Source organism: Astatotilapia calliptera, chromosome 7 (genome assembly GCF_964374335.1).
Source record: "Astatotilapia calliptera chromosome 7, fAstCal68.1, whole genome shotgun sequence".
Lineage (NCBI taxonomy): Eukaryota > Metazoa > Chordata > Actinopteri > Cichliformes > Cichlidae > Astatotilapia > Astatotilapia calliptera.
This window is the reverse complement of record NC_137428.1, coordinates 24566764-24591824: the sequence shown is the minus strand read 5'-3', so window position 1 is coordinate 24591824 and position 25061 is coordinate 24566764. Positions and strand designations below refer to the sequence as shown.

The following is a 25061-nucleotide window of genomic DNA, read 5'->3' as shown; positions in this document are numbered from 1 at the left end:
GCTAAACATACCATAAGCTTGTTCGGTGGTCTGTACTTGTGTTATACTGCAAAGGGCCTTTTATGTCACTCCTAAGTCCCTGCTGCGTTATTACGTATTTAAGCCTTTCACGCAAACCCCGCAGTATTATTGTAAGACAGCCAACTTGACCTCGCAAGTACACAATAAGAAGTCAAATTCAAATGGTCCCCCCATTATTTTTAGACTAAAAGGGGGAGCTGTGCCTTTAAAACTGCACACTGTGCTTAACGTTACTTCGCGAGATTTGCTTGGCGCCGCGACCTCATGTGAGGCACCTCCTGCGCGAGCCAGTCAGACGTTACCTCTGCAGAGGAAAACGCAATGAAGCCCTAAAAAACACTGACCATTTAAAAAAAAATCTTTAACCCTGGGGCGGGGGAAAACAATTTGTTGCCCCGAATTACCGTTGTAACTTGTTTATCTGAGGCGTAAGACGGCGGCGCAACGATGTGGATCCAGGTTCGTACTATAGACGGGAAGGAGACACGAACCGTTGATGATCTTTCTAGATTGACAAAAATTGAGTCCTTACGCCTGAAAATACAAGACATCTTCAATGTAAGCCCGCAACAGCAGCGCCTCTTCTACCGAGGGAAACAGGTAAAGCCGTGTTTTTGTTTCACCCCGTCACGCAACAGTCAGTTTTTTGACGCTTGGCGAGAGGGTTACGGGTTGCTCGTTGGAGAGTGAGCGGTCCTCCTCTGAGTGTTGTAGCCGTTTCGGACCCTTGCGAGCTTCCTGTTTTGATAGGAATTCGCCAATAGTTCTTGCGCAAGAGAACCGGGGGTACACCGTGTGCAGCAGTCCTCTGGGACGGCACGGATGCGTGTGCCTCCCCATTTTTGTCCCCCCTCCCCACATTGTTTAGGTTGGTGCTGTGGAGAGCTGCATGCAACAAATGTCCCACCACAGTAGACATGTTTGTTTACATTGCCGCGCGAGAGAATAGGGAAGCTCGCGCTCTGTATCCACATGTAGAACGAAAGTAGTGCTGTGCAAACAAAACAGCCCACATCCCTCACAGATGTGCACCCCATTAACAGTTTTTTTCTTCTTTCTTTCTTTTTTGTACATTTAAGTATCCTGAAAACACGCTCACGTATATCTGCACTGTATTTCTAACTTGGGTGAGTCGTTTTTTCAAGCTTTTATTGATCCTGTGTTGTGTTTGCGCTCGTGGTGGGTTTTAAGGAAGTACAACACGTGCCCTGACATCTAAAAGCAAGTGTAGTGTTTACAATGTGGCGTCACCACGGTACTCTCACTGTACAGTTAGGACAGTGAGGGCTGTCTACTGTAAACATGCCTGCCTGCCTGCCCTGTCTGCCTTGCCTGACACTGTTGTGCACACACTGCGCTCTGTAACATCCAGATTCACACGGAATACAGGCATGTTTTGCATTAGACACAGAACTGGGGTCCAGACTCTGAGCCTGTCCTCAATGCCATATGATTCTGCTTTGCAAGGCATTGATCCAGTATTTATTTAGCCGCTATAAAAGTCTAATACTTATATTATAAATGCACAGTTAATATGGTATATATAGAAATCTGTGTTGGAGTTCATATTAAACAAAGTCTCTTTTATGTGCCCCTTATTACTTCAGCAGTCCAGGCTCTAGAACAAGAGTTTATACCTAAGCTACTAAAATGTTATCTTTTATTATAATTGCACCATTACTTATTTATTACATTAAGACTTTGCTAAATGAATGATAGTAACTGTTTTCTGTAGCGCATGATATGTCAAATGTTAAAGAAAAGCATTAATGTGTATTCTTAAATATTCTCAGGTAAATAAATATGACTTTAACCTTTTAGTGTGTGCTTTTAAATACTATTACAAGTATTATGTAAACAATCTAACATTTACATTGTATGTAATTTAATCTGCCCGCATAGACCACTTTGGCTTTTTATATTGCTTTCATAAAAAAAGGCAAAATGTAACATTTTTTGAGATATAAGTGGAAGCATGGTAATGTAGTATGTCACACCTGATAGCAGCAGTGTTCAAGGGGAAGTGTTACAAAAATAAAGAGCTCAAGACTAATTTGAGATTAAGACAATATCTGATTGGTTTTCAGGCTAGAATATGGCAAGAATATGTGGTAATTGGCTTCGGCTTGCAAGATTTTAGTGCACAATTTATCTATCTTTCATATTAATGAAAAAAAAAAGCTCATCATCATCATCACTAGCTTTCCATGAAGACGATCGTGAAAGCTGTAATCAGCTTCCATGAGACAGGCGTGCACATTTGTGTGTGTCATGGCGGACGGTCGCATGCAGCTAGCAGCCTCACAGCCTCACAGCCTGTGCTTATTTCTTTATTTTAATGCATGCTGGCGCATTTTACGATCTACCACACACGCATGCATGCAGACTTTTTGTAGCTGTTGAAGGAGTCTATGCAAAAAGCATTAGGAAAATCTATGACTATCACCTGCGTTTCAAGTCCTGCACGTTTGAGTTCAGGGTCTTAATTATTCTGTCTTGCTTCAAATATATGTGCATAAGACATGAAAGAATCCAAATATAACAGCGTGACCTGCGATATCTGAAGGTGTGTAATGCGTGAAAGATCACTGGCTGTAACTATCAGTAATAAGCAGAGGATGCTTGCTGCTGGCAGGACACTGGTGCCTTGATTTATACTGAGTTTTAGCATAACATTACAAAGCTGATATTAACACAGTGTGAGTCAGCCAGCCGAAAAAGCCCCGAGGAAGCAGGCAGCCTACATGATATGTTGATCTCACTTTGTTTACATTCGTTTTTGCTTCCTTCTTCACATGTGTCAGGCTGTATTATAGGCCGAGGCATTCCTCTGCAAAATGGTCCTCTGTAGTTTCAAGCGGGCCTAACTTTCTTCTTCTTTGTCTAATTAAATGATAACAGGCGCTCGATTCTGACTCATGCGTGTCACAATGGGTTGATTTTATTGTGTCTTTTTTTTGTTGCCGCATATACTGCACGACAGAGTGAAAGGAAACTTCGAGAACTGTAGGCAGATTTTTACAGCCTAGCTCGCCGTTGCGCACTCATTACGGCAGATCAAAGAAGAACAAACTGTTGTGATGGAAAGCGATGGTTGAGTAGTTGCTTTTACACCTCTGCGCCTCTCTGGCTAGTAAACTAATTTCAGTGCTCTTAGCACCTTTTTTCTTTATAAAATCCATAATAGCTACCAAGCACAAAGCAAACTGCTCCTCTTTAAACTGTTTGTGATTTAATCAGGGGTAGTAGATAAAGTATAGTAGTGCTATTTGCTCGATGAACAATTAATGAGCTGTTACATTGCAGTTGTTATGTACTGTCGTAGCTGTGGCTGCAAAAGCTAGGCCTGTGTATTAAATCTGATGCTATGCTTCCTTTATTTCACTGGAAAATAAGTGGAGAGCGTTGATTGGGGGATTTCCATGTGTTAAGTAATGCATGGAATGAGCCAGTGACACGCAACATGCACTGGCTAGTGCCCTTACACGCACAGTGGTGCCTGCGCTCTGTGTTAGGATTTAGACTTGTAGCAGAGCAACTCGGTCTAATTCTCTTTTCAAAATGGCGTCTTGTTTTTCCCTCCAGCTCAGCGCTCACGCTGCCTCACCAGTTCAGACTCAAGCTTGCCCTTGAGTCGGAAGGGTCTCAAGCCAGAAGCTGTGCAACTTTGCCACGGTGTTTTGATGTTTCTTTGTTTGTTTGCATTTTCGCCGAGCGGTCCTAGTGTCTCTGTTTCACTTTGAACGTCTCTAGTCAGTCACATTCGCGAGCAGGCTCACACACACCTTCCACTGGCCGTGCGGCCTTTCTGCTCAGCGCCTACACTCATTTTGCAGCAGGCTTCACATTTACTTAGAGGTTTGACTTTTTCCTCAAGTGGTTTCAAGCTCAGCTTGCATTGCACTTATTTGATTTAAGTATGAAGCTTGTTTTTTTTTTTTTTAAATTTAATACCAAAGCAGCAACATGTTTTATGCGCAAAGAGTCGGGATGTCTTCCACTGTTGCTCTTGCCCTGTTGTCGGGCTATGGTTATTGGCTTGCTCCCATTCACACAGGCGCTCGCCGTGACCTAGATATGGTTACTCTTTGATTACACATGGATTGATGTTTTGCCTGCTCACTTGATGGGTTTTCTTTTGTTATTATTAAGTTGTAGATTTCATAGAAAATTTCAAGGGAAGCTGAGTTTTCTGCAGCCTTGAGTGCACACAGTCACACCCTTCTCCAACTGATAGACTGGACAAAGGGCAAATACAAAGGGAGCCATTAAACTACAACCATAGGCTTTCATGTTTTCACAGCTCTACATCTCCACCTCATGGCACTAAAAAAAGCCTGCTTGGTGAGATCAGATTTCCTACCTGTTTAACGCTGCAATGCAAGCTCTGTTACTTTCAAATAGAGTAATACGTTATTTGAATATGTAGACTAATTTAAAGGCCATTAAACTCTTAACTATGCACAGATGCTTTCTGATAACCACAAAAGATTGTTTTAAAAATGTTTGAAAACACAGAAAAGGCAAAAAACCCCAACAACTTTTGAATTGTAATCAAAGGAGCAACAAGCAAAGAGATTTTCATGTTTATGCAAACTTGTTTAATTTGAATGAATGTGGCCAAAGAGGACTGGTCCTCTTTATAATTTAATGATTAAGTAATTGACCTGCTTTATATAAACGATGCAAAACAGCACAGTGTGACATCTGTTACCTTGCCGGCACACTTCTCGTTAAAACCCGCCGTGCGAGCAGTCACCAGGTTATGAAAAGAGCTGCAAGTGGAAGTAACCTTTGTCACCTTTCTAGGTAATTTGTGCTGGCGAGCAGGGGATTTTTGGTAAATAGATTGGATGACTGTGGGCGGGTTGAAGAATATAAAAGAGCCAAGATGGAAGCCTTTATGTTGCAGGGAAGCAGACACACCCCGTGTCATTGTTTTTGGTAATTTGACCTATTTTGCTCAACTCCTTGCCATCATGGGGCGTGGGTGAAGAAAAAGAAGAAATTGTGCCGGAGCAGGGTGGTCTGCCCGAGCAAGGAGGCTATTTTCTGCCTCATTCTCACCGTCACTTCAGACCTTCTGGTGCTGGTATTAAATGCGCTGCGTTGCTTTCTTGGTCTGTTTATTTGATTCCACCTTTTCATCGTTACACTAAGCAGGTTGCCTAGTTACTTTAATGGCAGAGTGATTCGTGTATTAAAAGCCTTTAAAGTCATACATTGTGATACTGTGTGACAGTACGCTGGTAGAAAAGCGAACGATGGAGTTACCAAATCACTCTCCACCACCACCCCCACACACACCCCGGTTTTTGCTCTTTTATAGGTATTATTGGGTGTATATTCAAAACAATATAAACAGATTAGTTTCACAATGGGAGGTCTGAAACAGAAAAGGGATTGTGGTTTAATATCTCAAGAGTAATGTGAAGAGTGTAGATGTTCAGCATGTTTTTACAGCAGCTACAGGTCTTTGTCTTATCTCGGTTTGATTTTTTCTTTCTTTCTGACATTATACTTTGTGTTTTCTTTGGTATGATAAGCCATTAGTCTTTTAAAGGGCTGTCGAAATTCAGCAGAGAATTTAGCCTTGTTCGTTCGTAGCTGTTAATTTTATTCCATTCGACATTGTGATACACTCACAGGCGAGGGCGCGCGCACGTACACACACACTCTCGTGCAACATCGCCATGCCAAGGATATTTATTATTTTCGACTCTTCGAGCCTTTTGAGAAATCTTCAAGTCAAATGTTTCGGGTTAATCTAAAGCTTTGCCGTGATGTGCGGTCGTGACTAAAGTCAGTCTCCCCCTGGAACAGTAAATGACATTTCAGTGAGTCACACAATGAAGATATCAGAAGCAAGTGTTTTTAAATACTGCCGCGGTTATTGTGGGGAATAAAATGTCATGTCCTTAGTCAACGTTAACGGCATGCTGTCAAATACATCTCGTCCTCCTTGAATGTATAAAGCCCTTTTTCTTTCACCCCCAACATTTGCTGGGTTAGTTGCTTGTTCTTTGTTTTGGGGATTATTCATGTGAGTATGACTGAAGTCAGGACTGTAACATCTCGCAGCGAGAGGCTGATCACACTAATAGTAATGAAGCCGCTGTGGAAAGCAGGTAGAAGCAGCCCAGATATCATTTGTGCGTTTGGTGCAGTGCAATTCTGCTGTATGTTGTTCTCCTTCTCTGTCTGTCTGTCTGTCTGGGTGATTTTCCATCTCTCTGCCCCGCACTTCTCAGCAGTGAGGCTGCCTCTTTGCAGGTTCTGCCTGCAGTCCTAATGCATATTTTTTGGGGGGAGGTTTTTCTGTTTGTTTTGTGTACTTTTCTTGGTTTAATGCAGTATCAAGTCGCAAAAGATGGACAGACAGACAGACAAGGCAGCGGACGATAGGCAATTACTGAGGCTAAATCGAAGACCGAGCTTAGGCAGGGAGACAGAGAAAATGCTGATATAGACTACCACAGAAAGATAGACAGGTAAGCATAACAACCACTGTATGGCTGTATTTGCACCACTGCTTCTCTGATCTAAATTTCATGAGACTATTAAAAAAAAAACCACACAAAAAAAAAAAGCATGCATGGATGGGGAAATTGTGATTGCTCCCTCTACTGCTCGGCTGCTACACGTCCAAGCGTTCTCCACCTCATTGTCAAATAACGAAAACGAGAGAGCAAAGGAGAGAGAGAGTGGCGGCCATGCTTGTCTCCCCGGCACAATGGGCTTGTGGGGTTGAGCGCTGAAATGAATAGCTGATGTCTGCAATGAGTTGGCGTGTCCACCATAAGCTTCACTCCTAAGGCAGTGGCTGCACTGTATGCTTAACAGTAGATCGTATGTGGTAGAAGAGTGTATTTGGATTTGTAATGGGCCCTCATGTGTTTTTTTTTGTTACTTGTGTTTTTTTGTTACTTGTCCCCCCTCCCAGAGGGGAGGGAAAAACATTTGCTGAAGCTCATATGCCACATTGCCTGTTAGGGCCATGCTGGTGATGATGATGATGATGGTGGTGGCGCTAGTTGTAGGTTGGTTGACAGTGATTTTATATATGATTCAGAGTCATCGGGGTGGGGTGGGGTAGGGGGTGCTCTCTTTCGGTTGTCATGGCAACCCAGTCATTTCTTTCCCCCCAGCTACATCTGCTATCACTTTAATTCATGCACCCAGATCTCTTATTTATTTTTTCCTGAGAAAAACCGCTGCGGATGCTAGAGAGCGGCGCCCGCATTTCAGCACATATCCCATTGTCATCGTCAGCAGCGATAGGTGCTAATTGTTACAAATGTTTTTTTTTTTTCCTTTTCCTCTACGCTCAGAACAATCAGTGAAACACTTAACTTGTACGTGTAGCTAATTGCATTCAATCAGTAGCAGAAAATTGCCCAATTTAAGAACAGAGAGTAAATGTTGTTGCTGCGTCTTTGAGCACCGCGTGCTTTTTGAATTTAAAAGCACGTGAACGTATCGGAAGTGCCGCGTGTGTTTTAATTTCCTCTCTCGAGTGCCGTAACAGTGTGTGTTCTACTCACTGTGCTCAGTGTTGTATTCTGGTGTTGTTTGTCCTTGACAAGCAGCCTCTTGTATTTGTCTGAGGGCACTCTGCAGTGCAGCGGTGGTTATTTCATTTTACACAGATGTCCATTTAGAAAGAAATGTAGAACAAAAGTAAAAAAGTGATGGTTTGTTATGGATTTAAAATGAGCTACAGTATTGCTAATGCACAGTTTAGTAGTGGTTGGAATAATCCTATTTATAAAAGTTAAAATATGTTGGTAAACTATTATTATTTCAAATGTATTATTGTCTTAGCAACATTTTAATAGCTTGTGTTTATTTATAGGCAGTGAAAATGATTGATTGCAGTGTTGTATACAGCAGTGGTTTTCTGCGTCTGTACATCTTTGCCTGTTAATGTTAAAGAGTGAGATTTTCATTTGTATTCATTTAGATGGAGGATGGCCAGACACTGTTTGACTACAACGTGGGTCTCAATGACATTGTTCAGCTGCTGATTCGCTCACAGACCGACCATCCAGACAGCCCTGCCACCAAGGACTCCTCGGGTGTTGGATGTAGTTCCATTTCTCCCCCCGATTCTAAGTGTGAAAGCCACAACTCCTCGGCTCTCGTCTCCCCCGCTGCTATGGAAACCACCAGTATAGACAATGACAGCAGCTTCAGTACCAGCACTGTTAATGAAACCAAGCCAGACGCCAGCATTACCAGTAACGCAACCAAAAATGGGTTCAAGTCCTGCAGCCCTGCGCAGGACACTCAGTCACCCACGTCCAGCAGGAACACACTAGTCGATCCAGGAATTGGCATGTACAAGGTGAGGATGACGGATGTAAATATTTTGGAAATGTTTGCATGGTTTTGTATTTGAGTGGCTGTTCTGGCTCTAGGCCAGCTTACAGAGAGTTTAGTGCCCTATAAGCTAACTCACTGCCAGAGACACTTGGGCAGGTTCTCCTGTTTATGTGGTTGTCAAATCAAATTAGAGACTAAATGTGTCTCTGCTCTTTCACTGCTGCTGAAAACGTCAGATTGCATGGCAATGATGACGTCAGTGTCATTTTGAGCATTAAATGTTGGCCGGTTGCAGTCATGTAATTAAGCCTGCCTGATGAAAGTAACCTGAAGAAAAATGGGTAGAAACATTTGATTTAAGCAATCCTTTTTTCTTACCAGTCATCTTTTACATTCCCTATTGTCTTATGTATTAGCACATCTGCTTAGATATAATATTCCAGCCACAAATTACCCTAAACTTTCTCATATGTAACCATATTCTGGTGTGTTGACACTTAGTTTTTTCCTCGCTCTTCAAGTGTTTGTAGGTCTGATACCCTAATTGCTTTGGGTATAAGCTTCACGTCGCTTACCTTGTCAGGATAGCAACCACACATAAGAAACAGGTTTATACAACTGGGTCACTAACCAGCTTAAAAATTATAAATAGAAAGTCAAAGCCCATACTGGGTATGGATGAGTCTGGCTGAGAATTATATCTGTGGGACTGGACTCAGTTTGATGCGTACAGTCCAGTCCAGCATGCAGGAAAATCAATAATCAAGTAGATGAGCTGCAAATTGTGCTACTGACTTGACTGGATTTTAAGGCCACGTGCATTCACAGTCTCTAAGCATTCAGCACAGACATGGTGTTGACAAATAAACACGAGTAGAATAAATTAATGAATACTTGTGAAATATTTCTGCACAAAAGCATTAAAAATAAACAAAATTAGCACGAACGTGACACACAGGTATAAGTGGTTTGCATGTTTAAACTCATTCAATATGGAAAATTTCAAATCTTTTGTCTTCTTGGACTGTTGTGCAATTTTAAGGTTTAATATGTGACATTTCCAGATTAAGATATCAAGTAATTACTAGACCAGAGTTTTTTCAATTCAACATAGTCAGGTTTTCTTTGTGTTAGCTGGCTTGACAGACCCTAAAACCCCAGTTTAATGGGTATCACAATGATAGTTATCAACTTTCTTTGTTAAACCAGGCTTTCTGCTTCAAGCTCCCATTTTTTTCAGTGTATTTGGATCAACTAAGCACTGCCTAGTCCAATCACAGATGTCATCAGAGGAATAGGTGATAGAGATCTATGAAGAATATAAAAAATATGACCGTAAAATGCAAGATTGGTGCTGTAACTGAGGCATGATGGTAGGCCTAATACTGCAGAAAATTGTTTATTTGATCATTACAAGCTTACATAGTGGTGAAATAAATATATTAATATATTCATTTTTCCACTCATGGAACTCATGAGTGCTGTTTATTTCTAACGTGACAGCTGCACATTAAACTGCAAACTAAGGTTGGGCGATTGGACGAATATATTGAATATCGATCGTTTTTACAAGCGCGGTTTATTTATTTATTTATCCATGGGTAAGTTTGCTAATGATGTCGGTTGAAGCTAACAGAAGCATTCAACAGAAATAATGTTTTAATGGCACCCTCCTTCAGCTGCGAGCAGATGCACACCTCAGAGTGCACCCAAATGCAGCAGCGATTCGTTTACTCAAACTCATAAGAAAAAGAAAGCACGGCAGTAGCCCATGTTCAGAAAAAAGAAAAGCATTTTATTTAAATAGAAAAACAGATTGGTGGGGAGAGAAACAAAGAGAAAATGGCTTCTTTTTTCCACTATAACCGTGTTTACAGGCTGTTCCAGTGTTTATCTGTCTTACATACTTGACCAAACAACATATAAGTTAAAAATCAAAATGTCTCTTCCAGTGAACAAAAAAACCCCTCAGACGTAAAGTTAAATCTTTTGTGCGATTTGACGCATCTCAAATAAATAAATAAATACATGAATAATCTAAAAAGTAGCTATATTAATACTGAAATAAACAAGAAAAGAAGGTAAAATATTCCCTCCAAACAAAACTTATAAATTCTTTGACAGGAAAACAAGCATGTTTACTTTATCAGGTTTTAGCAGCGGTTAACAATATTACCAGCAGTGTTGAAGACAGTGCTTGTGGCTGGTATACACAGATATTTCCGTGTCATGTGTGATATCAATGGGAAACGTATTTCATGCATTTTCCACCAAGCCAGTGGATCGTCTTCGACTTCCTCGCTGAGGTAACAGTCCGTTATCTGCGCCTTCTCCTCCAGTGTGCAATTTGGCAATTAGCTTGTCCATGTTTGGACTTCTTCTGTGTTCTAAACGCGCAAATCAAAAAGTCTGCACATGCGCGAATATATCACCTATCGTTGGTTATTGAACTGACGATTGTTGGTTGGAAAATTTGTACATATCGTCCAACCTTACTGCTTACAATTAATAGTTACGTAGCGTAATGAAAAGGAGACATGGGAATTGCTTCATTTTTTCCTAGATAAAATAAATTTTATTTGACTGAAAGGCCACCAGTCAAATAAAATTGGAGATAAATAGCCTAAAAATATAATTAATCAACTCCAGTAGTGTTCTAAAAAAGCCAGACACAGTTTGTACCACTCTTAACTTTACTGCTGGACGTTATTCCATGGTGCTAAATGTGTGATACAGCCACTAGGAAAAATGTATATTCCCCCAACTGGTTGGTGAATGGTTGTTAGCGGTTGCTGGCTGTCGCCACACGAAATTCGTTGCAGAGGTTGCTGCATAAACAGCCTTCATCTGACTGCTTTAACTGCTTTGGCACTGTGAGGGACCAAGCAGCCAAGGCATAGAGGACACAGGCAAAAAATATCTTCAAAAAGGGTTTTCTTTAATTTAACCTAGAGCTGGGCGATATGAGATTTTTTCATATCACGATATGTTTTTTTCATTTCAGGCGATAACGATATCTATCACGATATAAGCCAAATAACTATATTTGTAAGATTTAAATGTGCCGTTGCTCACAAGTAAAATGTGAAATAATCAGCAGCTTGTTTTTAAATATTTATTTCCCATAATAAGTTCAACAGGGTAGATGTACTTAAGGAACATGAGACTTTTTCAGATAAATAAAGGCAAATATTGCAAACTACACAAAAGGCAGCCGCTAAAGCGTTTAAGTTTCAAAATAGAACAAATGAAACAGACTAAATTGTCAATTCCACTTAGAAACAAAATATTAATTCTAAAAATAAATCTTAGTTTGTTTTACAGAAGAACAGACAAAACTGACTAACTTTTGTCAATATCAAATAAACTGAGAACTAAAAGGAAATTCTCAATCTCTCCTTGTTGTATAGCTGAGCTTTTCAAACAGTTTTAACAGTTACTTTAGTCTGACAAAAGCCGAATGACGAATTAGCGCTTCCAGTCAGAGACTGAGGCTACGTCCACACGTACACGGGTATTTTTGAAAACGGAGATTTTCCGTTTTCGTTTTAAAAAAATAATCCCGTTCACACGTAAAGGCAGAAATGAAGGAAAACGCTGCTATGAACATGCCAAAGCAGCAGGTGGCGCTAGATTCCTAACCGTGCAGAAATGTTGGCCAATCAGAAGTCTAGAAGCCTCGGTGGGAAAAAGTAAACAAAGCTGCGGCATAGAAGCAGAACCGAGTCGTATGTGTGGAGGGACTAACTGTGTGTATATGTAAGCATTTAAACACTGCAGAGAGTAGAATTAACAGTAACAGTATTGTAGAAATTCATTTCACCGAAACAATAACGTGGCGCACAGTGTGACGCATGCACCAGTTTATTGTATTTCCAGACTTGCTTTCGGCACAATTTACAGTGCACGCTACTCTGTTTTTTGTCAGACTTGAAATAGCCGAAATACCTTCACACTACGGAACTTCTATGGCTCTTCCGTTCGACAATCTCTCCGGCATTGGAACCATCATCGGTTTTCTCTTCGGTCACGCTCGGTTGATTTTTCTAGTCGGCACACTCATTTCCTCCATTATGCGCTGGCTCCATTACCCGCTGGCTGCTTCCCAAACAAACACACGTGCAGCTTGGCACTTGTTCTGTACTTAGCAAGTCACGCGACGTGACTGCGGCTGTGATTGGTTCAGCTCTGCGCTACTGAATTTGGATCGGCTGACCTTTTTTTTTCTTTTTTTTTTCTTTTTAAGAGGACAAGAGCGGCGAGGTCTATCGCGATAGCTTAATTTCTCTATCGAGTAAAAGTTATATCGCGATACATATCGTTATCGTTCTATCGCCCAGCTCTAATTTAACCCTCAAAAAAGTTAAAAAATGACAAAATTCAAAAACATAATTAGCAGGCCCATAAAAGAGGTCAACTAAATATAACTCCACGAAAAGTAATTTCCAGAAACTTAAACAAACAAAGTGAGACACAACTTAACTCGCAAACTGACCTAATTACAAAGACACATGAGGGTAGCTTTTATAATGGTTTGGCAAAACCATTTACACATAGTAGGGGGAAACAAAAACACACACTAATATTAACTAAGCACAGAATAACCTAACTAAACCTAAAACACCCCTACTCCTGGTAAGCCCATGGTTGGTCCTGCTGAGCAGGCATTTTGTTCCCGGAGTCCTCAGCCACGCCTTTTGCCCAGACAGGAAACAGCCACCGCCCAAACCCAGGGAACTCAAAGAAAGAGAAACATAATTAATATAACAAAACATTTTAGAAAAACCACACAATGCTACTATGTGCGCGCCTCGTAATATCAGTGTTAGGTTTAACCAAATGATTAATGAATTATATTAATGAAGAAAACTGCAAAGCAAACTAATAAAGTGAACAAATGGACTAATTTACCCCTGTGTGGCTGATGCCATCACAGGCACACAAGTAAACATCACATGGTAAGCAGCCAAGTGTCTGCATATCTCAATTGTAAGGTAAAGATCCCTACAATCTTAGAAGAACAACCCCACAGACTTGGCGACAGTGGGCAGGAAAAACTCCCTTTTATAGCTGGAAGAGATCGGAACTAGGCAGCAATCTGCCTCAGACAGTTGGGGAGTGAGGGGAAAGAGAAGAGAAAAAAGTGAGCTTAGAGATATATGACAAAAAAGAGACGTTGAAACAATCATGCAATCATTCAGTGTGGTTATACTTGTTTTAATGTAAATGTTTTGACAGCAAAGCTAGGCTAATCCAGAGTTGGATTTGCAATGAAGGAGTGGTTGAGTCTTATTACGTTTCATTTTCAGTTAATTAGCTTGGCATATATTAGCATTATGCTGTTTCTGGCTATTCTTTTAGCCTAAAAACTGTAAAAACATTTAAATTCAGCCCATGAAAACCTCAAAATACATTAGCAAACATGCATGTGCTTTTACAGAGGATATCCCAAAAGAGTCATCACTTTTGAAATATTTTTTTTCTTTCACTAAAAGCTACTTTCAGCTGCTTCTTTATTCATAAGGGATTTCCACAGTGGGTAGCTCCGTATGTTTGATTTGGCAGATTTTATTTATTTATTTATTTTTTACGCTGGATGCTCTTCCTGATGCAACCCCAAAAGGATTTGTGTCTTTTTTTGTCTTTCAATATATAATGTTATTCTTTCCAATCAAAGGTTTTGTTTTTTATCCGTTCCACTGAATAACATTCACTCTGTGATGGTTTGTTTTTTGTATTTACTAAGTGAAAAAGATAATAACAGGGTTATTGCTGTTTTAGAATTTTGACTCTGGCATGTGCTGTATTAGTCTTTGACACTGGATGTTATAATCCCCCTACACATCAGCTCCTCAAAAAAAAAAGACGATATTTGTGTGCGGGGTTCGAACAGGACCGGGTGTTAATTTAGTCATTTTCTCTCCTCAGATTAACGAGCTGGTGGACTGCAGAGACGTCAGCATCGGTGCCTGGTTTGAGGCCTGCATTGAAAATGTGACACGCGCTCCCAAAGGACAGATAACGCCCACAAAGGGCAAGGTGGGCCGGCCCCCAAAAAGGACTAATGGAAAACTGGAGGCCGAGCAGGGACAGGCCCACGGCCACGGTCAAAACACGGACAGTAACAGGACTAATGTTGTGTTAAACTCTGAGAGTAACGGAGCCTCCACCTCTCAGACAGACTCTACAGCAGCGTCGGAGAGCAAGGAGAGAGAAGAGGACGTAATTTACCACATTAAATATGAAGAGTAAGTAGTGGCCCATTCTACTGATGCAGCCTAGCAGTGATAACAAACGCGGCACATCGGTGCGGCGGCATTTTGTTCTGGTGAAAGAAAATCATTCTAGACGCTCAAATCCTGCCCGATCGAAATTTTTTAGCGCCAATGCAAAATGTTTGCCTTCCTCACAGCAGAAAGTACGGTTTCATATCCCAGGTATTAAAAACATTTTTGTTCATGCAGCCAGTGCGTTCACCACTAAACATAAATGTGCTGTGTGCTTGTTTATGGTACTGCTGGCTGCAAGCATCACTAACCGCTGGGAATAGCAGCCTGTTTTCTCCTGGCAGTCCGGGGGATGGAGAAAGGGGGTTTGTGTAGTTGATACTACAATTTGGACTCTATCTCGCGCATACCCCTTTTCCAGCAAATTCATTCAAAAGCCGATGTTTCCATGGCAACTCATGAGTTCTCAGGAGCATTACCTCTTTGCTTGCCTTCTTCAGCTTTGTCTGTAATTGCTGTGAACATGCCACCGGTGAGACATAGCCTCCTCGCCGTGTCTATCGTAGTGTGCATGTGTTTCTGTCAAGGGATGCTGCGCCAGAGAAATGGTATCGGGGGTTTGTTGAGCAGTCATTGCGTTTTCTTTTATGTGGGCTTCATTCCCATTTGGCATCCCCCAGTTTCCCAAATCTCCAGTATTCAGCTTTGATTCAGTTTTGTATCATTTGCAGCGGGATAAGAATGCTCCTGTAAGGGGAATTAACAAATCTACATCATTTTTTCCCCCCTTTTCATTAAAACATATAAAATATCATTCTTATGAATCACATATGCTTCTGTTTATTTAGTTTGCTTTAGTCTCAGGTTCCTTATTTGGATTATTCCATTGTTGAAAGTCAGGAGAGACAGAAAAGGGAGAGAAAGGGAGAAACCAGTTAGAACAGCTTTAAACGCAGGATGTTACCATAATATTTGATTTGCATCTTTACCAGCCAAGAATATGATCGCAGTTAATGTTCTTCCCACTATCCGCAATTATTAGCTTTCGTTTTCAGTACGAGCTTATCCAGTATATTCTTTTGCCTCCTACTAAGTGCATATTTACCTCTCTGTCCTGAGCACCATTCCAGGTTTTTTCCATCATTTTGTTTGCCAGAGAAAATTCGAGGGTGGTTAAGATTCCTCTTCCTTCCCACGCACACGCACTCCCCCTCAAACACCTGCCTGTACAGTCTGAGAAAGACAACCAGCCCTACGAAATGAACCGCCATGTTTTTGCATGCAATTTTTGGGGCAGTATTGCGACAGAACATAATGAGCCGCAAAAATGGAAACGGGGCTAAATGTTGGGACAATCTCCTCTTGGCTGCTCTGAGGAACTGAGCGTGTGCGCTAGACTGTTACATTTTTGCTGAACCCGACATAAGTGTAAGATTCTCGTAATCATTAAGGACATCACAGGCAAATCTAAATTACAGTTGGAGGTTTTCTGCATTGACTACCCCCTAAATTTTGGGCTGATATTTATCTAAACTACAATTAGGCTATTCATAGGCAATTCATAGTAAGTGAACTTCTCCAAAACATGCCTGGAGAATTTAACCAATAAAAATCACTTATATAGTTTATTCAATCCTCTTCTTAAGAAGGATTGGATCTTCTTAAGAAGTGTGGACCACTTGAATTGAGCTTTGAATATAAATTAAACTTTTAATTCATCTTTCCTTTGACCTTAGAAGAAGCTGTATAGTTACGTGTTACATTAAAGACCCAGATGTTATTCAGTCCATTGTAAGATAAAGTTAATACAAATAGAGAAAAATTCAGGGGTCTTCCGAGGAGTAAGAGAATTCCCTACAAGTTGATAAAATCTTTGTTAGATGTCTAAAAGACTACAAGAAAAAATAAACATGAAAACTGAAGATTTATTTATAAGAATAGGAAAGCCACTTTCAAAAGATTTCAAAGCGACCAGTTAGGCTACGTCTACACTTAGCTGGATAAATTTGAAAACGGCGTTTTCGTCTAAAAACGCTCCGCGTCCACACTATTGTTTTCAAACTGTACGTTTCTGTACTGCACATGCATGAAATGTAAGACGATTCGACATGCGTCATTCCCATCTGCCGTTTATTTACTTTCCAGCTCTTTGAAACGTTGCAGCAAAGCGTCGACTTTTACAAGTTTTATCTGGAGCTATCTGGAGCACGTACAAACTGATATTAATCTTTAATAGGGCTGTCAAAATTGAGAGCAAACAAAACAACTGCTGGACAACGCCGTCCGCCATCTTAGTTGAATTGGCCACATGACTGCATAATATGACTAAAATGCGTTTTCGAAAGCCAGCGTTTTCACAGTCCACACTGTGACGCGAAAACGGCATTTTCCATTTTATCCACTTTGGAGAGCGTTTTCAAAAAGCTCAGTTTTCCTTGACCATAAGCGCCGTCTCAGTGTGGATGGAAGGCCAAAACGGAGAGAAAAAGATGTGTCTTCAAACCAAAATGTATTAGTGTGGACATGGCCTTAGATACTTGACAAAAGCCCAAAATAAAACCCTGCATACCAACATCCAGACCTCATGTGTAAAGCATGGTGGAGGTGGCATCATGATTTCAAGTTGCTTTGCTACACTATGGTCAGGTCATCCTAAATAACCCTGTAGAAAAGAACAAATTCAAAATTAGGGCTGTGCGATATGACCATTTATCGTCCTGACAACGATATATATCACAAAAATCTTCTGTAAATTCTGTGAATCTCGGGCATTTTTCAGGGCAGCCATTTTTTTGTGAGTATTTATTACACGACGTGCTGCGGGGAAAAGCCTGTTCTAACGTTTGAGTCTAAGGTTTGTTTTGAGCACCTGACGGCTCTTCTTTTGCTTCTCGTCCCTAAACTCTCTCCATACTCTTTCATGTGATTCTTGCATAGGTGGTAGAAGAGGTTTGCCATGTTTGAGTCTGTGGTGGGGTTATTTTAAATATAAGAGAAAGAGAGAACTTTAAGAAATGAATAAACAGTTTCTTTTGTAAAACCACGAAAACAAACGATAGCGTAATATGAAACGATAGACGTTTTCATATCGTCGTCCGATATATATTGTTATATCGAACAGCCCTATTCAAAATTGTGTAAGGAAACATTATAGGGGAATTTTGGGGCAGCAGTCCATGATCTGAACCTTGGGTCATGTAACAAGACAATGACACAAAATCCACAAATTGAAAACAGGTTTTAGGATGACCTGGACATAACTTGAAGTGGGGTGGTATGACATTTAAAGTGCTTTTCAGTCAGTATATCGACGTGTTATTAATGATTAATTATTATTCTTTGGTCTTTTAAGTGCCACAAGAAGCTACAGAAAATAGCTTAAGGAAATTTTGTTTAAAGAATAGCGATATATAACGATATTACAAGGAAATGTGGAATGGAGGCAACAGCATTCAATGCAAACAAAATCAAAGGCATTTTCCAGCCTTCTATTTCAATCAGCTACTCTCATTGGTGACACATACCTCATTCAAAGTGTGAATCAGTTGCCATAATGTGCCAGGAGTAATATTGTAGTGGAATAGTAGTGACACAGTGTAAGTAAAACATGAGCACAAAAGTAGCACAAATGTTGTTTTCTGCCCTGAAAGGCAATGGCTGTACTAAAACTATGATGTTTTATGATGTTTTTATTACAATGTGATGAGGTCAGCCTGTTAGGACGTCATTGTGACGTCATAGGGTGTCATATCGAAAAAAAATCCCAACATGTTTTTTCATATGATGATTACTTGATGTGGTTTCTTGACATTTTTTTCAACATCAACTTAATCAAAATTAAATCAGCTCGAGTTGTTTGTGCTATCTACTAGGGCTGCCACAAACGATTATTTTGATAGTCGACTAGTCACCGATTATTTTTGCGATTAGTTGACTAATCAGATCATCATCCATTGGACGTAAAACGTACAGCTTATTGCACCAGCATGAATCTGCTCTTATATAACTATCATTAGCTTACAGCTTTAAGTGTTTAAAGTATGTGCTAACTAAAAATAAAGACTAGATGGTAGTTTATTAAATTTTAATGAAATTTGCAGATTGTTTCGGTGAAGTTTAATAAACTCCTTGCTATCTAAAATATAACAGGACACGGGAGTATATTCTCCAGCATCTCACACTTCTGATGATCAGTTGTCTGCTTGACGTTTATTCAGCTGTGTAAAAACTATAACCTTAATCTCAGCCAAACCGATTTACTCAGGAACAAATAAAATACTAAAAAAGCCAAACAATAACATTTTTAAGTTATCTAAGTGACTTATATATGTTTAACCTGAGTAGTGAAAGACAGCGGTGGGTTTGAAAACGATTTGCCGGGAGTCTGGGATTCTCACGGGCTCTAGTTAGCTTTGCCCCCGGCTAACTATCGAGCTAGTGGGGAACAGATATCGGAGCGCTTTTCAAAATATGTGGTGTCTTGATAAACTAAGCAGATATTTGAGGTTTACACATTCTCGCCTGAAAATATGTTAAACATTTATTTTGTGACCCAGAAAGAATAATAAGAGTAATATTAAAACTAACTAGCTGCCACCATTGTTGGAAACTGAGCAGGGCTGCGCTATGAATTCTGGGACAAAGCTACTTCTTCGTCTTCGGGGTTTAACGGCAGCTGGCATCCTTGTACATGCAGTGCTGCCATCTTCTGTTTCAGTCCGTTATTACACTCTTAAATCCTACTACTTATTCTTGCGTCTTTTGTGATCTTACAAAGCTTCAAACGACGCATCGACTATTAAATCAGTCGTCGACGTAATCGTGACTAGTCGACGTAATCGTGACTAGGCGACTAATCGTGGCAGCCCTACTATCTATCATCAGGCAAAATTTGAAAAATATTTTGAAAACTGGCTGCTAGTCTGGTAACAAACAAACAGAACCAGTTACATACTCCCTCCCTTTGAAGGAGAGATATTTAATACTTTAGTTGAATAAAAAAGTAATTAAAGTAAATTGTAACTCTTCAGGAGCCTGCACACATAATAAAATAGGACTTGAAAAATATTTCCTGCCTGAGATGTTATGAGATGCTAGCTAACACTTGCATTTTTTGCAAAGTATTGTGCTTTTCTGGAGATCTGGCGTTTAGTAGGCAAGCCACTTCTTGCTATTGAATTATCTCCCTCTTTAGGTGTTAAATTGTCATCTGAGACTGACACGCTGCTTTCGCTTTCAGACATGCTTGGGCTTCTGTCATTATTATGCGAGCTGGGGAACATATACCTACGGTGTCACTGTGTCATTCATATTGTGAGAGAATACTTTTTATGATATGGCATAGGAGCTCAAAGAAGTGTTTTAATTTTAGTATCCTGTTATTTAGCATCCTGGCTCTCTTTTTTGTATTCTTTACTGGGGCACTTATTTATCATTGCAGATACTTTACCTGCAATGAGAAGTCAAAACTTCTGTTGTAAAAAGTTTCTGCTACTATCAGGAGTTCTGCACCTCATGTGAGGAACTGAGATGTGTTTTTAATCCCACTCGATATTTACGTTTTTAAGCTAAAAGGGGTGTTTTTTTGGTCAGTTTAACTCAAAGTGAAGCTTTAGTGGGTCTCGTCTTCTAATTAACGTAGATCCATGTATGCTGAAGAGAAGGGCTTATTAATATCTAAAGTGCTGGCGGTTAGCCTGCCATTATCTGAGCACGAGAGTATCGCTAAGGAAGTTTTATCTCCTTTCATTCCTAGTTTAGTAAGTGCCAAGGAAATAAGGATGAAACAAAGTTTAGTTTCAGTTCTCTTTCTCACTCTTCACCCACTCTGTTTCCTTTTCTGCAACAGAGCCGTTATTGTTTAACTTTTGAGTTGCAGCACCATATTACTACATGGCTTTTATTGGCTTTGTACAGTTGTAGTGAGAATATCCACCGGCATTATGTAGCTTACTAAATTTAAGATCATGTTTAGTATGACCATGAGCTCTGACAGGCTGGTTTATGGCCTCTTTTCCTATTTTATATTACACACATATAAATTATAATCTAATTCAGTTTAGCTATGTCAGTTGTAGTGCCTGCATGCATGCTGTGGCTGTCCCATGGCTTAGTGGGATACCAGAGTAGGTCAAAACCATTACCATTACCATGTCTGTACCTTAGCATGCTACTCATTTGGTCAAATTATTCAATCACTGTAGTCACTATTTCAGTGTTTTTCTTTTAGAAGTTAAACAGTGTTGCTTTAACATTTTATAGTTGTCCAGACATTTGTGAGCCATGCAGGTAAAATGGGAGCATTAGAGTGGCTGCAAGACAGTACTCTGTTGGATTGTACTTGAAAGCAGAATCTAAAGAGAATAGCCTCCACCCATTAACCATGCCTGTTGTATGGAGTACTGATGTCTTTGCTGAATAGCTGCCAAAAAGTCTGGCAGCTGTTGTCGGTGCTTAAACGGTCCAACAAAACAATGCCTACGATTTTCTGTTCTTTGGGTCATTGTTCTGTATCCCCAAACAAAAATGATTGCTGTAAGTTTTAAGAGGTATTAGAAGATGTTTTGTTTGCAGCTGTAGTGGTGCAGTTTTAAAGAGTTTGTAATTGTACAGTGTGCACCAGTAATGGCAGCAGAACCTATGATTTCTGCAACTGTGAGGGTCAGTGTGACCCCCGTGCAGACGTCTGAGCAGCCTGAAATATGTAACTATGCGGTTACATCACAAATCACTCTGAGACCAAACTGAACAGAATCACACAAAAAATGAATTCATATATCTAAAAAAAATGCATCTGCTGTCCATATACAAATCTGGAGCTGTCTGCATTTGTGCACCATCTTCAGTCTGTGTGAATAAACTTAATAACCAATCCTGTCTGACCCCAGAAATAGAAAAAAAAACAAACAAACAAAAATAATAGCAAAGTCTTTCTGAAGCTTTTAACACAATGGAATGCAGAGACAGTGGCCTTGTTTTAATTCATCTGAGGCAGCGTGCAGTCATGTTTCCCATTAAATTAATTGTAGTGCACCCATGATGTAATTCTGCTACCGTTTACAAGCGTATGAAAATAACTGAATCGTATTAGACTGTTGTTGTTGTTTATATTTACATGCAGAGGACTGAGTTACAATTTATGGTACTTCTGCCTCTGCTTCCTGTTTAAACCCCATTGAGAGCCAAAGCCGATATTCCTCTCTCACATGTGTGTTTGTAACGCATGTGCATGTTGATGTTTGTCTGGGGGTGGGTGTTATTGCTTGTATTCACCCCACTCTTTCTAAAACCACAGTAATCCCCTGGGCCTAAAAGAGGAAATCCCATAAATGAGCCTCAGCCTCCACTTCCTGGGAGCACACTAGCTGTGCCACAGCTTACATTTTGGTCTCTGTGGGCTCTCTCCAGTCAGTTTAAAATGCCTTCAAATAGGCCCCAAAGGCTTATCAATAGACAGTAAAGCAAGAAGTAAGTAAAGCAGCATAAAATCTTCCACAATAAATTTGTAATATGTTGGGTGTTCTTGGCATTTTTAGCTGAGCACAACGGGGCATTGTTGATTTCTGAGTCAGTGGTCAGTTTTAGGCTCAGCTTTCCAGAGAAACACACGCATGCACTGCTCGTTCATGCACACAATTCTCTACTTCTTCCAACATGAGCCCCCCCACACACACACAGTTTGTGAACGGACCGAGTCTGTGGGCCATTATGCCGTTAAACACATTGTTCATCTGTACGCATAATCCCAGCTATTGGCAAGCAAGCAAACAAGCTGTCAGTTTATCCTGAGTTAGGTCTGATCCTTACAGCTTGATGATGATTGGCATGCAGAGAACCTGCACAATTAACCTCCCTATAGTCACCGGGAGTTTGCTAGACAAGAAGCCATTTCTCATTTGTTTAAATCGCCATTTGGCAACAGAGGTAGATTTAAAATTATACAGGATGTGCTAATGTTTTTCCTCTTGGCCAAAAATGGTTTTCACCACAAGCACATCTGGAAAGAAATATATATATAATAAATATAAAACTGTTGTATTCGACTTAAGCGTTTTTTGTGTTCAGTCGTCCATTTTGAGGATTTTAAATGAACATTTAAACACAACCCTAAAGAAAATATTTGATTAAGTTAATTTTAAATACTTTGTAAAGACTACTTTGCAGACAATGACCGTCTAAAATTCAAAGACGTCCATATTAAGTTAAATAATTAATCCAAGTATACAGCGAATAAAGCACTGATTACCTTAGCTTTCAAACTGTAAGGTGCACTTAAAATCTTTTAATTTTCTCAAAATCGACAGTGCGCCTTATGTATCAATTCTGGTTGTGCTTACTGATCTCGAACCGATTTCATGTGGTACATGGCGCTCAAAAATTTGTCAAAATGTTTTTGCGCGACTTTGGTAAGCTACGAACCCGCGCCGCTTGATGGATTGTTGGAGCATTACGGCTACCGTAGCCATAATGCCGTTCAGGAGCCTCGCGGAGTAACACGTACTGTGATTCAACATAAAGGTGTGTGGACCCCAAAATGGCACGTGTTAAGAGATATGCTTACGAAGCGAGTTTAAAACTCAAGGCTATCAGTCGCGCAATTCAACTTGGGAATAGAGCAGCTTCAAGAGAATTCCGAATTAATGAATCAATGGTACGGAAATGGAGGAAGCAAGAAGATGAACTGCGCCAAGTAGAGGAGACCAGACAGAGTTTTCGAGGGAACAAAGAGAGATGGCCACAATTAGAGGACACGATTGAACAGTGGGTTATTGAACAGAGAACAGCAGGTAGACACGTCTCTACAGCCTCTATTCGACAAAAGGCAACAGCAATAGCACGAGACATGAAGCTCGACGACTTTCAAGGAGGTCCTTCTTGGTGCTTCCGTTTTATGAAAAGGCGTAATTTCTCCATCTCCACAAATACTACTATCTCGCAGCAACTGCCAGAGGATCACGACGAACAGCGGGTCATTTCTCGCGTCTGCTGCAAGAATAAGATCACTGAAAAGAAGATCCAGAAGAATTTGGATTCGCGGAAGAGGAATGAACGGGAAAAGTGAGTGCATTGTTCTGTATTTTATGTGTTACAACTTTTGAGAGTTATTGTGAATGGGTTGAATAAAGTTTGACTTATCTATTTTGTTTCGCTTAATGCCCCTTCTAATCCGGTGCGCTTTATGTATAAAAATATACCCGTTCATTGAAAAATACAGAACGTATTAACTGGCCACTTCATTAGTACACATGTTCAGGGCAAATCTGGCAGCAAATTAGTGAATGTAGGTATGATCAAGGCAAATTGCTTGAGATCAAAATAAACATACACTGGGACTATGTGCACGTTAGCATATGCTACTTCCGGTGCGGGAACTCCTGTGGGGAGCTTTGTTTCCGGTGTCCTATTCGCGCCTTGTTTACGGTCCAAAACAAGTTAAGCAAATGAATGAATCAAGCAGCGATTTACATTTCTATAGATGTCTTGGGCATTTACCCAATATATCTGTAAATGATGTTCATCGACTTTTCGATATTTTTCCCCCGCCTCAGAGCAAAGGAGAAAAGGGATTCAAATGTTATAGTTCTCAGTATCTGTAAACAGTGGTCCCTCGTTTATCGCGGGTGTTATGTTCTAAAAATAACCAGCGATAGGTGAAATCAAGTAGCCAATTTTATTTTTTGACGGTGCAAAAGTTTCGTGGACATCATGGACATACAGTACTGCTCGTCAGAGTCACACTGCTAGCATCGATGCAGCGATTCCGTACTGTACAGGAGAGACGTCAGGGAGGAGATCGTCTGCAGCGATCAGGACGCAGGACACAATGTGACGTAAAAATAAGCATGCAAACTTGCACTACAAAATCCGCGAAAAAGCGAGGTGAAAGGTGAACCGCGTTATAGCGAGGGACCACTGTAATTTTGAAGGTAAGTCACAACATACCCTTCGTAAATACTAATGTATAGAAACCCTTATCAGCAATCATTCATTTTTTCTGTGGCTTTTTCCAGAGGTGGGACCAAGTCATTGTTTTGCAAGTCTCAAGTAAGTCTCAAATCTTTATCCTCAAGTCTCAAGTCAAGTCTCAAGTAATGTCAGGCAAGTCAGAGTCGAGTCTCAAGTCACTGGTGTAAAAGTCCGAGTCAAGTCACAAGTCTGAAACTTTGAATTTCAAGTCCTTTCGAATCTTTAAAAAAAATATGAAAAAAGCATGTTGCAGTTATATGCTAAATGTAAATATTAGACCATGTAATTTTAAAATCTGTGTTTTTCTCAACACGTGACAAAATAGTGAACTTAGAAAATATACACAAATTGTGAAATTGCACCTCTTTAAAATGCAGCTCAATTAAACCCATCTCCAAGAATAATTTTCACCGACAGTTCTGAGATAAGCTGCATGTTATTCTTGGATGCGGTTGTAGGACCGGCTTTAAAATCGCATGACAAAAATATCAAACACATTAAAAAAAACTGTATCACCAACGT

At 40.2% G+C, this 25061-nt stretch overlaps 1 protein-coding gene across 3 annotated transcripts in view; it reads left to right on the top strand.

Moving 5' to 3' along the window:
* Positions 1 to 260: 260 nt before the first annotated feature.
* The window catches only part of uhrf2 (ubiquitin like with PHD and ring finger domains 2), a 50325-nt gene continuing 25524 nt past the window's right edge, over positions 261 to 25061 (top strand). For 2 of the 3 annotated variants that reach the window (XM_026173804.2, XM_026173803.2), the window contains exons 1-3: positions 261 to 621; positions 7985 to 8368; positions 14275 to 14594. In XM_026173804.2, the coding sequence (XP_026029589.2) occupies positions 469 to 621; positions 7985 to 8368; positions 14275 to 14594 (857 nt within the window). In that variant the 5' untranslated portion in view covers positions 261 to 468. Of the gene's footprint in view, positions 622 to 7984; positions 8369 to 14274; positions 14595 to 23036; positions 23631 to 25061 lie in introns of those variants that run through there. The other variant, XM_026173807.2, reaches the window with a different exon arrangement.